We start from the raw sequence: 13528 nt of genomic DNA, 5'->3' as shown, positions 1-13528 counted from the left end.
GATTTGTAATTCTGTCTTACTTGAATAGAAGAAAATCACTTTCATGGCAAAAAGTGTGCTGCGGTTCTTGAAGATAAAATTGAGATGGGACAAAATCTGCTTTTTAGTTGACCCTTGGCAGGAAAGTAATGCTAGGAGTTTATTGATGAGTTCATAACATACTGTCTGATGGTTTTATTTCCAAAGAATCCATCAATACATCATCCACGTGCAGGTTCATTGGGATTGACAAATGAGAAGATAATTCTTCTTTCTGCAAATAGCATTAGAGCAACTGTTGCTACTGAAAACAATAAGGTATGAAACATTTGAGAAAACATTTTCATTTGCTTGTTTTTATTAGTTTTTATCATTCTAATAGTAATTTTTATGAAATTGTTATTAAATTTTAATTATTAATTTTATCAGTTTATTGCAAAATAAATTTAAGGGTTTTAATTGTTGTCAGCTACCCGAAGTTGTATAATTGGTACAGAAATAGTTAAGTAAAAGAGAAACTTCCTTAACAAACAAAAAAAAGATGAAGGAAAAGCAGCTATAGAAAGTTAATAAAAACCGTGCTGGGCTTTTTCTGCCTTGAATATGCCCCCCAAAACTCTTGCTTCGTAAAATTATTCAGAAAAATTCTTTTTTTGTTGTTGTTGTTAAAATTTCATCTCAAACTTGATGGTAACAGATAGTTTATGTTGTGTATAAAGCGTTGCCAGTAATTATTGGTTAATATAAGATTTTGAAATGAAACTATTTTTTCCCCTTTCAGGTGGCTACTTGGGTAGATGAAACTTTGAGTTCTGTAGCTTCTAAGTTAGAACATACTGCACAGACCTACTCAGAACTTCAAGGAGAACGGATAGTTTCACTGCATTGTTGTGCCCTTTATACCTGTGCTCAGTTGGAGAATAATTTATATTGGTGGTAAGTGTATATTTCTATTCAAAGTTTGAAATATACTTGTATGTTTGCAAAGAACAAAAAATCTCTGCTGATCAGCTTACGTACTTACGTTTGAAGAGGTTTTTTGTTGGAAAAGCAGTAGGTGAAAACATGATAAAAAAGATGCCAAAATTGTTTGTATCTATTAATGAAATAAAACACTATTGTAACAAAGAATAAGAAAAGATCAGTGCTGCCTTCAGTTTAGGAACCATTTTTTTCCCTACACTAAATTTCTAATTTTTATTGATCAGGAAGATGGAATATTAGGAATTATAGTCTCAACTTATCTAAAAGACAGTAGATTTATTGCATGTGAGAGAGAAAGAGAGAGGTGCTTGATTAATTTCATTAAAGATTACAACAGGTAATAATAGATCAAACACCAAACATGCTTTTAAATTATTGGGATTTAATGCAAAAGTTGGACTCATGTATTGAAAAATGTTGAAAAACCAAGACTAGGATCCCCAAGTGTGCTCAACAATGACTAATAGATTTCTGGAAGTAAATTTGGGCTGTGTGTTGCTAACTTATTTCAGTAGCTGAGAAGATGGCTGTATTCAAAATGTCCAAATAAACAGCATCATAATCAAACATAATTGTATCTTACGTAGCCACAGATGGAACAGTTGTCTGCAGAACTACAAAATGCTGTCAGGTGCTCACTGAGGATCAGACCATCTGCTACTAATCACAGACATTTCACATCAATCTAAAAAAGACTAGAAAGGATCAGGTTCCAATGTGATAAAACCCCAAAAACATTCCTGAATATGAGGTCACAAACAGTTTCAAAAAGAGAGAGAGAGAGAGAGAGCCTGAGAAAGGTAGAAATAAATAAAAATAATTGCAAAAGAGAAAGACAGAAAGAAACAAAGGGCAGGCTGGCTATTAAACCAAGACATAGAAATAGTTAAGGAAAGAAAACCATGAAAGCCAGAGAGGATTTTGGGAAAACTAAAGACCTTAATGGAAGCTTTCAGTGGTAGGCAAGAAGAGATATATACTAACTTGGAGTATAATCAGATAGAAGAAGACTGTAAAAAATAGGGATCTATTTAAGCAACACAATCATGTGTGCACACTTCAGAGTGGTGGATGAAACTTGCTGGGAAAACATTCTGTCTACTTTTTATATATGAAATATCTTAATTTTCTAATCTTGGCCTCCACTGACATATTTTCCATAAATTTCATATTTCATATTTCATATATAAAGTACATATTCTTAACTCAGTGTGAACAGTTAACTATTAGAACCACAATTTTAGGAACTGCCTGATATAATCTTACCTTCCCAAGTCTTAAAACTTTTATTGGCTAGATATATTGTCTTTTATTGTATCTTGTTTTAATTTCTTACTCTACTTTATTACACCGATTTCATATTAACACTAATATTTTTCTTCCTAGGGGTGTAGTTCCTTTTAGCCAAAGGAAGAAGATGCTGGAAAAGGCTAGAGCCAAAAATAAAAAGCCCAAGTCTAGTGCTGGTATATCTTCAATGCCAAATATCACTGTTGGTACTCAGGTATGTACAAGCTTATTTTTTAAAAAAATGAACAAATTGAACTACAAATGAGTTGCAGAATATCACTGTATCTCTAAATGGAATTCTTAAGTGGAAGCACCTTGTTTTCTGAACTGACAAAATTTCTGATATCCATAGTATGTGCTGTGCCTGGTAAATATTATATTTGTTTCTCTGCCTTTGTTTTCTCCTTAATCACTGACTGAGCTATAGTTTTAAGCATGCTGATGGTCTTACTGTTAGGAAACTGTGTCCTGATTATTTTACATTTAAACATTCATGTGTATTTCAGTATCACCTTTTTATCTATAAAATACAGTTTTTCCTTCTGATTTTTTGCTGTTTAATTTACTATAACTAGTTCATTATCTCTTTATTTTAGGTGTGTTTGAGGAATAATCCTCTCTATCATGCTGGTGCAGTGGCCTTTTCAATTAGTGCTGGAATTCCTAAAGTTGGTGTTTTAATGGAGTCTGTTTGGAATATGAATGATAGCTGTAGATTTCAGCTTCGATCACCAGAAAGTTTAAAGAACATGGAGAAAGCTAATAAAACTACAGAGACAAAGTACGTGCTCTAAAATATTGTGAGGAACTTCTTGGTCATGGGTGAAAATCTTCGAGAAACATTGAATTATGGATCTCAGTCTGCTAACATTTTTGACCTACATGGAATTCTGTTTGATTATAATATATACTCTTAAATATTTCTCTGAGGGCTATAGCAAATAATGGATAAAAGCAGTTAGGTAAACAGCCTTGAATAATGCATAATTTTCAGGGCTTTTGAGTTTTTATTTCAATTCCAGTTTTCACTAAGGACATTTTTTTAATTTGTACATTTTAAAGAGTTTTTAAAATGTGATATTAACAATGCTTACTATCTAAAGATACTAGAAAAATGAATAAGTATGTCCAAAGTTTTCACCAATCTTTATAATGAATTTATGAGAAAAATTAGAAATAATGTAAACGGGACAAGAAACAATGAAATGGCAATTCCAGAGTAAAAATATGAATTCTAAGCCTGACTGACTCAAAGTACATGAATTATTTCTTTCCTTGAAATCTTAGGCCTGAAAGTAAGCAGGAACCAGTGAAAACTGAAATGGGCCCACCGCCTTCTCCAGCCTCTACCTGCAGTGATGCGTCTTCAATAGCAAGCAGTGCATCAATGCCATATAGTAAGTTACATGGAAGGAAATAGTTCATAATTGCATTGTCACCAATTTTCCAGTTGTAGTAATTTATCCATAATTAACATCTAAATAATTAAAATCTTAAAACAGTTATTTGGAAAATGCCAAACTTTTGATAAATTTATAGTTTTTATTCCTTTTAATCACTGATGTTTTCATATTTTCTTCATTATATTGACTATATTTGAATATAGTATCAAGACACAATTGCTCTGAATTCTGCCTGTTGCTTATAGGTAGCACATGGCCCAATTGCTCCCCTTGCAATCTCCAGCCAGTGGGAGTTACTAATTCATCCCAGCAGTGTGAATTCCATATCAGACACGTAGAACACATTATTAGGCTATTGTCAGATTGATTTAACTCTGCGGGAAACTTGTTCTTCAGCTGTTTCTAGTTACTGTAATGTTGCCACTGGTGGGAAATTTTGAACAGTGGCAGTTGAGTAACAAGTATACAAATGGCCTAGTTGTCCTTCCAGTATTAATGGCTTTACAGATCTCTGGTGGGTTAAATATAGAGAAGACCTTTTTATCTGCAATGAAGGTTGTTGCCAAACTGTTTGACTTAGAAGACATTGTGGAGGGGGAAGTATTTCACACATTGCAGAATGTTGTGTGGGCTTTCACACATGTATAAAATACTTTTTTCATCTGTGGTTTCTTTATCTGTGGTTGTTAACCTGAAATGGAACTCCTGTAAATGTTAAGATCCAGGTTTATGCCGCTTGTAAACAACAAGCTAGAATTCTCATCAGTTCTGCTTTATTGTTAGGTCCAAATTACAGCCAACCTTTTAAGAATAGATTTAGAGATCAATAAAATATTTAATAGATGAAAGTGCTTTGAGAAAGTTTACTTTTATTTATTACTTCATATTTTTATGAATATTGCCGGTTATAATATAATTATATATAAATAATATAAATATATGTTACATTGCAGCCATATGCAGATTTTCTAAGATCAAACTTATTTTAAACCCCCACCCCCCATTTCTTTGTGCTTATTTAAGAACGGCGAAGATCTACGCCAGCTCCTAAAGAAGAAGAGAAAGTGAATGAGGAACAGTGGTCCCTTAGAGAAGTTGTATTTGTGGAAGATGTTAAAAATGTTCCTGTTGGGAAGGTTCGTATAAAACAAATTCCATTTTTGTTTACTTTTGCGAATTGGTTTTCTGCTTTTTTAAATTACATCAAAATTTGTTACAGTAAACACTCTGAAATAGAGATGTGTACAAATATTTTTGAACTAGATGCTGCCTATTTTGCATGGGCTTAATCAAAACAAAATGCATTGCAAGCTGCTTCTCTGCTGCAGGATATTATCTATTATAGATAAATATTTTTCCTCTAGTTACTCTGCTAAACTAGAGCTGTTGGTTAGTGTTGCATAGATATTCTTATATGCAATAAGGTTTATACGTGATGTAGCTATTGTAAGCCACTTAATTAGAATATATCTCTTCAAAATAGCTGATGCATTTTGAGCATATAATATTTCAACATGACAGTTTTAGTTAGGTAATTGCAGTTTTAATGTGTTGGGAGTGGGGAATGCTTTTTGGTTTCGTACTACTTTAAAGGCAGCATAAAAATAAAATATATTTAAACTATTAATCTAGGCAATTATTTGTCAATTTTCAAAGCTCTTTAGTATTCTGTAAGTGAAATATTAGATAACATGCTATGTTACAAATTAAGAAAGATTCTTTGTGTGAAGTAAGATACTAGATTTTTTTACATTATGTTCTGATAAAACACTAAAATGGTGGCCCAGAGCAATCCTGGGAGCGTAGAAGCTTTTAGTGAGGCTGGAAGATTTGTTTAAACTGAACATGGACTTCTTCAGCAAAAACAGATTATGATACCACTGTGCTGTGTTATTTCGAGTGCATGTTCCTTAGCAAAACAAAATTATGTATTACAATATTGTGGTATGCATCTGGTAGAAGAACTGTGTCTGGGACCTTCTGCTTCACAAATAAGGTAGGCAACATCTCTGACATTAAAGGTATTGACTCAAGTTTTATTTAACTATATTTCTTAAACCTTTTAATATCTTTAGTATATTTTAAAACTTAAGTTTTCAGCTTCATTAATATCTTTCATTTTATTCTATTTACATACTTTTGTTCTAGGTATTAAAAGTGGATGGTGCTTATGTTGCTGTAAAATTTCCGGGGACGTCTACTACTGCAAATTGTGCAAGCAGCACTGGTTTAGATCCTGATCCTTCTTCTCTTCTTCAAGATTGCAGATTGCTCCGAATAGATGAACTACAAGTATGTGTAGTAATGGGAAAACATGACAGTGTAAATGATTAGCAATTTGGTGCTAAGGACTACAAGTTATCATTTTCTAATTATCTTTAAAAAGATGTCGGCTATAGAAGATGCAGCAATGAGCAGATAATAGAAGGGACTGAAGAATTGATAATGTGAAACCTTATATTTCATGAACCTTGATTATTATTATTATTTTTTAAAATCAGCTAACTATGATATAAATGAGATTTTAGAATTACTCAAATTCTATCTTTTAAACAAAAACCTGGGACCATTTATAAAACTGCAGTAAATTCAGAATAAGCAGAAAAAAATATAACTTGCTTTTAGTTAATATATATAGCAGGGGTGTCAAACTGGCAGCCAGCTGGCCGGATGAGTCATGCACAGGCCATGCCACCCCAGTTCTGCAAAGGGGGAAAACATCACAAAACGTGATGGCAACGTGACGTCGTGAGTTTGACACCTGCGATATATAGGATATAATAATGGATATTTTGTTAGATTACAATAAAAAGAATATATCTAATGATGAATGATAAATTAATATTTTTAGCCAGAACAACTTCAAACAATCCCCATTGTGTTGAGTAAATGTCAGGGACAATGAATGGAGAGAAGGAATTAATTTCTAGCACCATGATACCCTATTTGTCACTATGCAAGAAAAAATAGCTTGGCTGAGACTCCAGAAGAATCTCATTACATTCTGAATAAGAGAAATGATTAGATACAAGTTAACTGAATTAGAGTCTATTTGTTATAGGTGGTAAAAACTGGTGGGACGCCAAAAGTTCCAGATTGTTTTCAGAGAACTCCTAAAAAACTATGTATTCCAGAAAAAACAGAAATTCTGGCAGTTAATGTAGATTCGAAAGGTAGGTGTGAACTTTTTTCTTCCTCACTTTCTTGGCTTATCTATAGTTTAATAATAGACAATCTGTGACCCTTTGGGTCATCCTTTCAGAGATATTTCCTTACCCTCAATGCCATAAAAAAGACAGAATTTCTTCACTGCAAAAGTTATGACATATTCAGAGATGTATCTATTTTACAAATAGCCCATGCTGAACTGTACAGCACTGTGATGGCGAACCTATGGCACGCATGCTCGAGGTGGCACGCAGAGCCCTCTCTGTGGGCATGCGAGCTGTCGCCCCAGCTCAGCTCCACTGTGCATGCACCTCTCACCAGCCAGCTGGTCTTTGGATCTCTGCTGCACATTACGTGGGGGAGGGGCATGGGGACGCACATTAAGCATGGGGGCACCCGTGCATGCATGGGGGATGCATGCGCATCCATGAGAGGACAGGGCACATGCACAGGGAATGTGTGCGTATTGCATTTTGGGGATTTGCATGCGTGTGCTTTGGGCACCCAGTGCCAAAAAGGTTGCCATCACTGGATAGCACAATCAAACATCAACAGAGGAAATTCTTTATGACATTTTATATTATGCTATAAATTGTTTTAAATTTTAGGTCATAAAATATTTCATAAATTTTACCAAGTTTTAATTCCATAGGAGTTGTAGGTCCTGGATTTTGGATTCATTCTGTAAATTAGGCCATTTGAGGTACCTTGGTTCAAAAATTGTTGCCTATTATGAACTGTTTTGCCCAGTTAAAGGTTACAGGAACAAGATTTTAAGTAATATATAGATATGTTAAAGTAGCATTTTTTTCACTTTTTAGGAGTCCATGCTGTCCTTAAGACTGGAAATTGGGTTAGATATTGCATTTTTGATCTAGCAACTGGAAAAGCAGAACAGGAAAATAATTTTCCCACTAGCAGCCTTGCTTTCCTTGGGCAGAATGAGAGAAGTGTTGCTATTTTCACTGCTGGACAGGTTTGTTTTTATTCTGAATATTTAGAAAGGGGCTTTAGTGCAAACTTGAAATATTTTGAACTATGTCTTTATAGGAAAGCTGTCAATATTCTCTATCCATATACAGGGTGCATAATTGTTCTCTATATTTGGAATGCAAGGAATGGGAAAGGAAAGAAAGTTACAAATATTTAATACTATCGAGAGGGTTTGTCTAAGCCTATGGCACAGTTTAGTGGTTGAGGCGGGGGAATGTTGGGAAGTCCCCTCCTCTTCTGTGACATTTGGAACTATTTCAATGGTGAATATACAATCCCCACACTAAATAGGAACAATCATTGCCATCATTCCTAAAATTTGTGATATTGTGATATCTATATTACTGGATGAAATAGTAAAATGTGTGCATATATAATCTTTTATACAAATGGGATTATTCACTTATTTAAGTTGGAATGACATATTTGAAACACAGAGTATTGCAGCTCGAAATATTTTTCATTTGAAACATTTTGCATATTTATAACAATTGCCCTTAAGTTTGTGATTGCGTTGAAGTCAAAGGGGTTGTGTCTAAGATGAGTTGAGCTGGGTTTACTTCAGGAGACGATGCACTGCTGGAGGCCACATTTGTCCTGTTGTTAAAATAGGCAAGAAAGCAAAAATATTCAACCAAGAAGAATAGCTGGTAGATGAGGAATGTAAACTTTTTTGTAAAGTATTAACTGAAACAAGGAAAAATTACTAGAATTTTGTATGTCATGACATTTTGCTTCTTACATAGGAATCACCAATCATTCTTAGAGATGGAAATGGCACTATATATCCAATGGCAAAAGATTGTATGGGTGGAATAAGAGATCCTGATTGGCTTGATCTCCCTCCTATTAGCAGTCTGGGAATGGGAGTACATTCTTTAACAAATATTCCTGCTAATTCAACTATTAAAAAGAAAGCTGCTATCATCATAATGGCTGTTGAGGTAATTAAATATATTGAACGTGCCATATGCTAAATAAATAATTAAATATATCAAGCAAAGTTAGAGATGTATCTTTTAGTAATTTACTCACTTGGTTTGCATTCAGTGTTTTGTAGATATTCTTAAATATAGATTTCTGCTATAGTACAAATACTTTGATTAAACTAAAGCTCTTTTTCAAAGTTATATAGTTGATTTCTGAAGAGTTGTACAATTTAAGTAATCATTACCATATAAAGTTAAAGCTAGAATCTTCAAAAATACAGTCTGGTAATTGCAGTTTGTTCTGCTTTGGTATTTTATATACTGAAAATTAAAACAAACATTTTATCTCCTTTCTCGTCAGCAAGCATTTGGCTACAATCAGAGATTTTAAATGTACATTATATTACTTACCATTTCGAGCAGGTAGATTTCAAAGGGCCAAAATTTACTAGCTTTCATATTACTTTATAGATCATGCACTTTTGACTGAAATCATTACTGGTAAAATTAATTAATTTATGAAATGCAACATTAAACTTTTATTAACTGTATTTCTGGCTAATCCCTTTTCATGGAATTCAGAACAGCAAAATAGTTTAAAGAAATATACTGAGTAATGGTGCCTGGTTTTTTTTGGGTACAGAAGCAAACTTTAATGCAACATATTCTGCGATGTGACTATGAGTCCTGCAGACAGTATCTTATGAACCTCGAGCAAGCTGTTGTCTTGGATCAGAATCCACAAATGCTACAGACATTCCTTGGCCATCGATGTGACGGAAATAGAAATATTCTGCATGCTTGTGTGTCTGTGTGCTTTCCAACCAGTAATAAAGAAACTAAAGAGGAAGAAGGTAAACTTAACAATCTGATGCAAATTCTTCTGCACATTGTTGAAAGAAGGGCCCACTGTTATTCAGAAATCAATCTTGAAATAGCTTTGTACATGTATAGACAAATTAGTCACTTTGAGAGTCTTTGAGATTCAAAAGCACAACTACCCGGGGAGGTAAAAGTGGACACAGTGACATGAAGCACTTTAGTTTTAAAGCCAAAAATTGGTTTCAGAGCAGCATGGACCTGCATGCCACAATTGTTGGTATCTATTTAAGCTGCATTTTTTCACTGGATCAACAGAGTCACCTCCTTAATACAAGCATGTAATTTCCTGGAAATTACAGAGGATAAATCTTTATACCCATTTGAACTGTCTAGACCTCCTGATTTTGCTGGCACTTGACAGCTGTAGAGTAAAGGAGAAAGAAAGCTAATTTTGGTCCCCATTCGCTAAATCAATGATAGGCAACTTAAGAGTTGCTTGTGACCTCTTAACTGCATCACCAAAATTTAGTGGCGAAACTTCTGATTTCCAATGATATATCATCTATGGGGTGGGGTTTTTTTTTTTGGGTGGGTGGGGGTTGTTTTGTTGAAATAACAAAATGGCTGCCTTAGGCTACTGGGAGATTATTTGCACTTTCATTTCTTAAACTTTCATGCAAAAGCAGACTCAAAATAATGATGATGATGATGATGATATCAGCTACTTGCTGCAAATGTTACCCAGCGCTGCTTTAAATGCCCTGTAAGCTATATTTGAGTCTGTGAACATTGTGACCTCCGAATGCATCATTACATTGCTAAGAGATTGAAACTCACATTTACTGAATGTGCCACAAAAGAGCTTAAGTTGCCTTGATGGCCATTAGTTGACTATAAATTATTTAACATGCAGATACTTTCTATGATTTAAATTACCCTAACCTTCTGATCCTTTGAAACTTTATTAAGTAAACTTTTATTCCTCTCATTATTTTGCATTTGAGTAAATATTTGATATTAATATGCTATTGTATTGATTTCAAATTAGGACATTTATATAATAATGACAAAACATCTGAAAGAGCAATGTTTTAGCCATAATAGCAACAGTTTTGTCAAGGTTCTTATTTATGCTTCAGAAGCAGAGCGCTCAGAAAGGAATACGTTTGCTGAAAGATTATCTGCGGTTGAAGCTATTGCAAACGCTATTTCAGTGGTGTCAAGTAACGGACCAGGAAATCGTGCAGGTTCCTCCAGCAGTAGAAGGTAGGTTAGTGGTGATGATAATGTTATCCTTTCAGTTGAGTCTTACTTTTAACAGTTCTATGGGCCAGGTCGCTCCACATCTTCCACTACTTCTTTGAATTTTCCTATGTTCTGGCTGTTGTCAGCTTTGATGCTGTCCAGCCACCATGTTCTTTGATGGCCCAGGTTTCTTTTACTACTAACTCTTCCAAACATGCTTACTTTCTCCACTGAATAAGCTTCTTGAGAAGTGAAATGTTTTCAAAAAAGACATCAAGAAAGTCCAGTTGCCTTTTGGAAAACAAAACAAAACACATTTGGGACCTTTGAATTGTGATGTTGGAGAAAATTGTTGTTTTTAATAATTAATATTATTATTGAGTAATGTAATGTGGATGACAAGAAAACTGCCACATTTCAGATTAAGCGAAATCAGGTTTGATTGCTCAGTGGAAGCTATAATGAAAATAACATATATTTTGGACATGTAATATAAAAGTAGGATTCACTGGGGAGAGCTGATACTTAGAAATTTCAAAAGCAGTTGGAAGGAGATCCTAATGAAAGCCAAGAGGGATGGATAGTTTTACTTGATGACAGAAGTATGAACTGAGAACAATTTACCAGCTTAGCAGGCAATTTTGATAAAATTATATATATTTTTTCTAAAAATGCACCATTATTTATGACTTCCTTTTTATTGTTAGTTTGCGACTGAGAGAAATGATGAGACGATCTTTGAGAGCAGCGGGTTTGGGCAGACATGAAGCTGGAGCTTCATCAAGTGACCATCAGGATCCTGTTTCTCCTCCCATAGCCCCTCCAAGCTGGGTTCCTGATCCTCCAGCAATGGATCCTGGTAAGATCCTGAGATATTCCTCTGCATAATTGCAGATTCCAAACAAATGTTAATGGTATGCCAGAGGAACCCTATAGCAAGTGTCATGTAAATGAAAGACATATATACCTAGTATTAAAAAGTATAATAGGTATATAATATAACCTATTTGACTGTATGCAGTATTTAATGAAGTGAAATTACCACATGGATGTTTATAGCAATTGTTGCTCATTTTGGGCTTGTTGCTTGCTGTTTGCTAGTTACTTTTAGACTTATTGAATAACCTTTGACTAGAAGAAAATTTAAGCAGTGATTTTTTTTTAATGAATATGGGGGTGTTGTTCATGTTGGAATGTATTTTATTTGTTGATGTACATCCTGCTATTCTGTTTGCTAAAGATGGTGACATTGATTTTATCCTGGCTCCTGCTGTGGGATCTCTTACCACAGCAACAACTGGCACTGGCCAAGGACCAAGCACTTCTACCATACCAGGTGAGAGAACATTATTTGATATGCTTAAATATATGTCTTTGCAAACAGATTGTGTAGGTGTATTTACCTAAATAACTCTACTAGTGTACTAGCTGCTGTTTGCAAGTATTTCTGTAAGTCTTACAAGTATATTCCATAATAATTTGCATGCATTAAAATACGTTGTCAGTTAAAATGTTGTTTCAGAATATAAAATCTCCAGTCCTTCTATTTCCACTAATACTGATAATTTTGTCATATCACATTTCAAGTATAGTTGCAACGTCAGTCATAATTGTCACAGCAAGAAAGCATCTTTTAAATTGTGGTTTTCATCCATGTTTTCTCATTTGTAGGTCCTTCTACAGAACCTTCTGTAGTGGAATCAAAAGACAGGAAGGCCAATGCACATTTCATACTGAAATTGTTGTGTGACAGTGTTGTTTTACAGCCATATCTCCGGGAACTGCTATCAGCCAAGTAAGGGTCCTCTGCATTGGCTTTCTACTCTTGAGAGAGTCAGTATTTGGTTTTAGTCCTGCTTTTTCAATCAAGCAGCTAGGTTAAATTATCTGTCCTCATATTCCCCTATGTATTTTTGAAAATCAGAACTCAAATAAAATGTGTGCTGTTTTTTAATGTCTTTACAGTGATTATTTTTTTAAAAAATCTTTCCTGAAGATATTTTAATTGGAAAATGACATGGCTATATTTTTACTTGTAGGGATGCAAGGGGAATGACACCATTTATGTCTGCAGTCAGTGGCAGAGCATATCCTGCTGCAATTACTATTTTAGAAACTGCACAGAAAGTTGCGAAAGGTATGGACATTTTTTTAAAAAAAATGCTAATGATTTAGGATTTTTTTTGGGGGGAAGTTTGACACATTTTATAATATAGAATGAATAGAAGATTTCAGTTTTCTTGTTACTTGTCTATATTACATGGATTATTCCCTTCTGTGTAGTTGGATTAATTCAGTTGAAGGAATTTTCTTAGAAAATTTATTTCTTTACCATTTATGTAGTGGATCATATTTTAATTGAGTCCCAGGTTGTGGAGTGGTTAAGGCATCAAGCTAGAAACTGGGAGACTGTGAGTTCTAGCCCTGCCTTGGGGATGAAGTCATTTAGGTGACCTTGGGTCAATCCCTTTCTCTCAGCCCTAAGAAGGAGGCAATGGCAAACCATTTCTGAAAAATTTGCCAAGAAAACTTCAGGGAATCGTCTAGATAACCTCTGAGAATCGGACATGATTGAATAAAGAAAAAAACTGTTTTCATTACTTACTGCCATTTTTTCTTGTTGACTTAAAACAGTTTCAGGTAGTTATTAAAGGAGAGTGTATAGCAGTTCCTCTCAATAAAGCTAAATAGTCAGATGACAACCTATTTCTAGGA

At 34.3% G+C, this 13528-nt stretch overlaps 1 protein-coding gene across 10 annotated transcripts in view; it reads left to right on the top strand.

Annotated features, from left to right (window-relative positions):
- Window positions 1-13528, top strand: part of UBR5 (ubiquitin protein ligase E3 component n-recognin 5) — an 80242-nt gene that overhangs the window by 31027 nt on the left and 35687 nt on the right. For 9 of the 10 annotated variants that reach the window (XM_026690148.2, XM_026690157.2, XM_026690141.2 and 6 more), the window contains 16 exons: window positions 187-297; window positions 761-915; window positions 2350-2467; window positions 2850-3034; window positions 3541-3650; window positions 4680-4792; window positions 5805-5948; window positions 6718-6829; window positions 7646-7800; window positions 8564-8761; window positions 9390-9600; window positions 10708-10834; window positions 11521-11672; window positions 12054-12149; window positions 12485-12608; window positions 12853-12950. In XM_026690148.2, the coding sequence (XP_026545933.1) occupies window positions 187-297; window positions 761-915; window positions 2350-2467; window positions 2850-3034; window positions 3541-3650; window positions 4680-4792; window positions 5805-5948; window positions 6718-6829; window positions 7646-7800; window positions 8564-8761; window positions 9390-9600; window positions 10708-10834; window positions 11521-11672; window positions 12054-12149; window positions 12485-12608; window positions 12853-12950 (2209 nt within the window). The remainder of the gene's footprint in view (window positions 1-186; window positions 298-760; window positions 916-2349; window positions 2468-2849; window positions 3035-3540; window positions 3651-4679; window positions 4793-5804; window positions 5949-6717; window positions 6830-7645; window positions 7801-8563; window positions 8762-9389; window positions 9601-10707; window positions 10835-11520; window positions 11673-12053; window positions 12150-12484; window positions 12609-12852; window positions 12951-13528) is intronic. The other variant, XM_087962070.1, reaches the window with a different exon arrangement.

The sequence above is a fragment of the Notechis scutatus genome, chromosome 3, assembly GCF_049901735.1.
Source record: "Notechis scutatus isolate UNSWTSFEM ecotype Mainland chromosome 3, rNotScu1.2, whole genome shotgun sequence".
Lineage (NCBI taxonomy): Eukaryota > Metazoa > Chordata > Lepidosauria > Squamata > Elapidae > Notechis > Notechis scutatus.
Note: the sequence above shows the minus strand (reverse complement) of the source record. Positions and strands in the feature narration are given on the sequence as shown.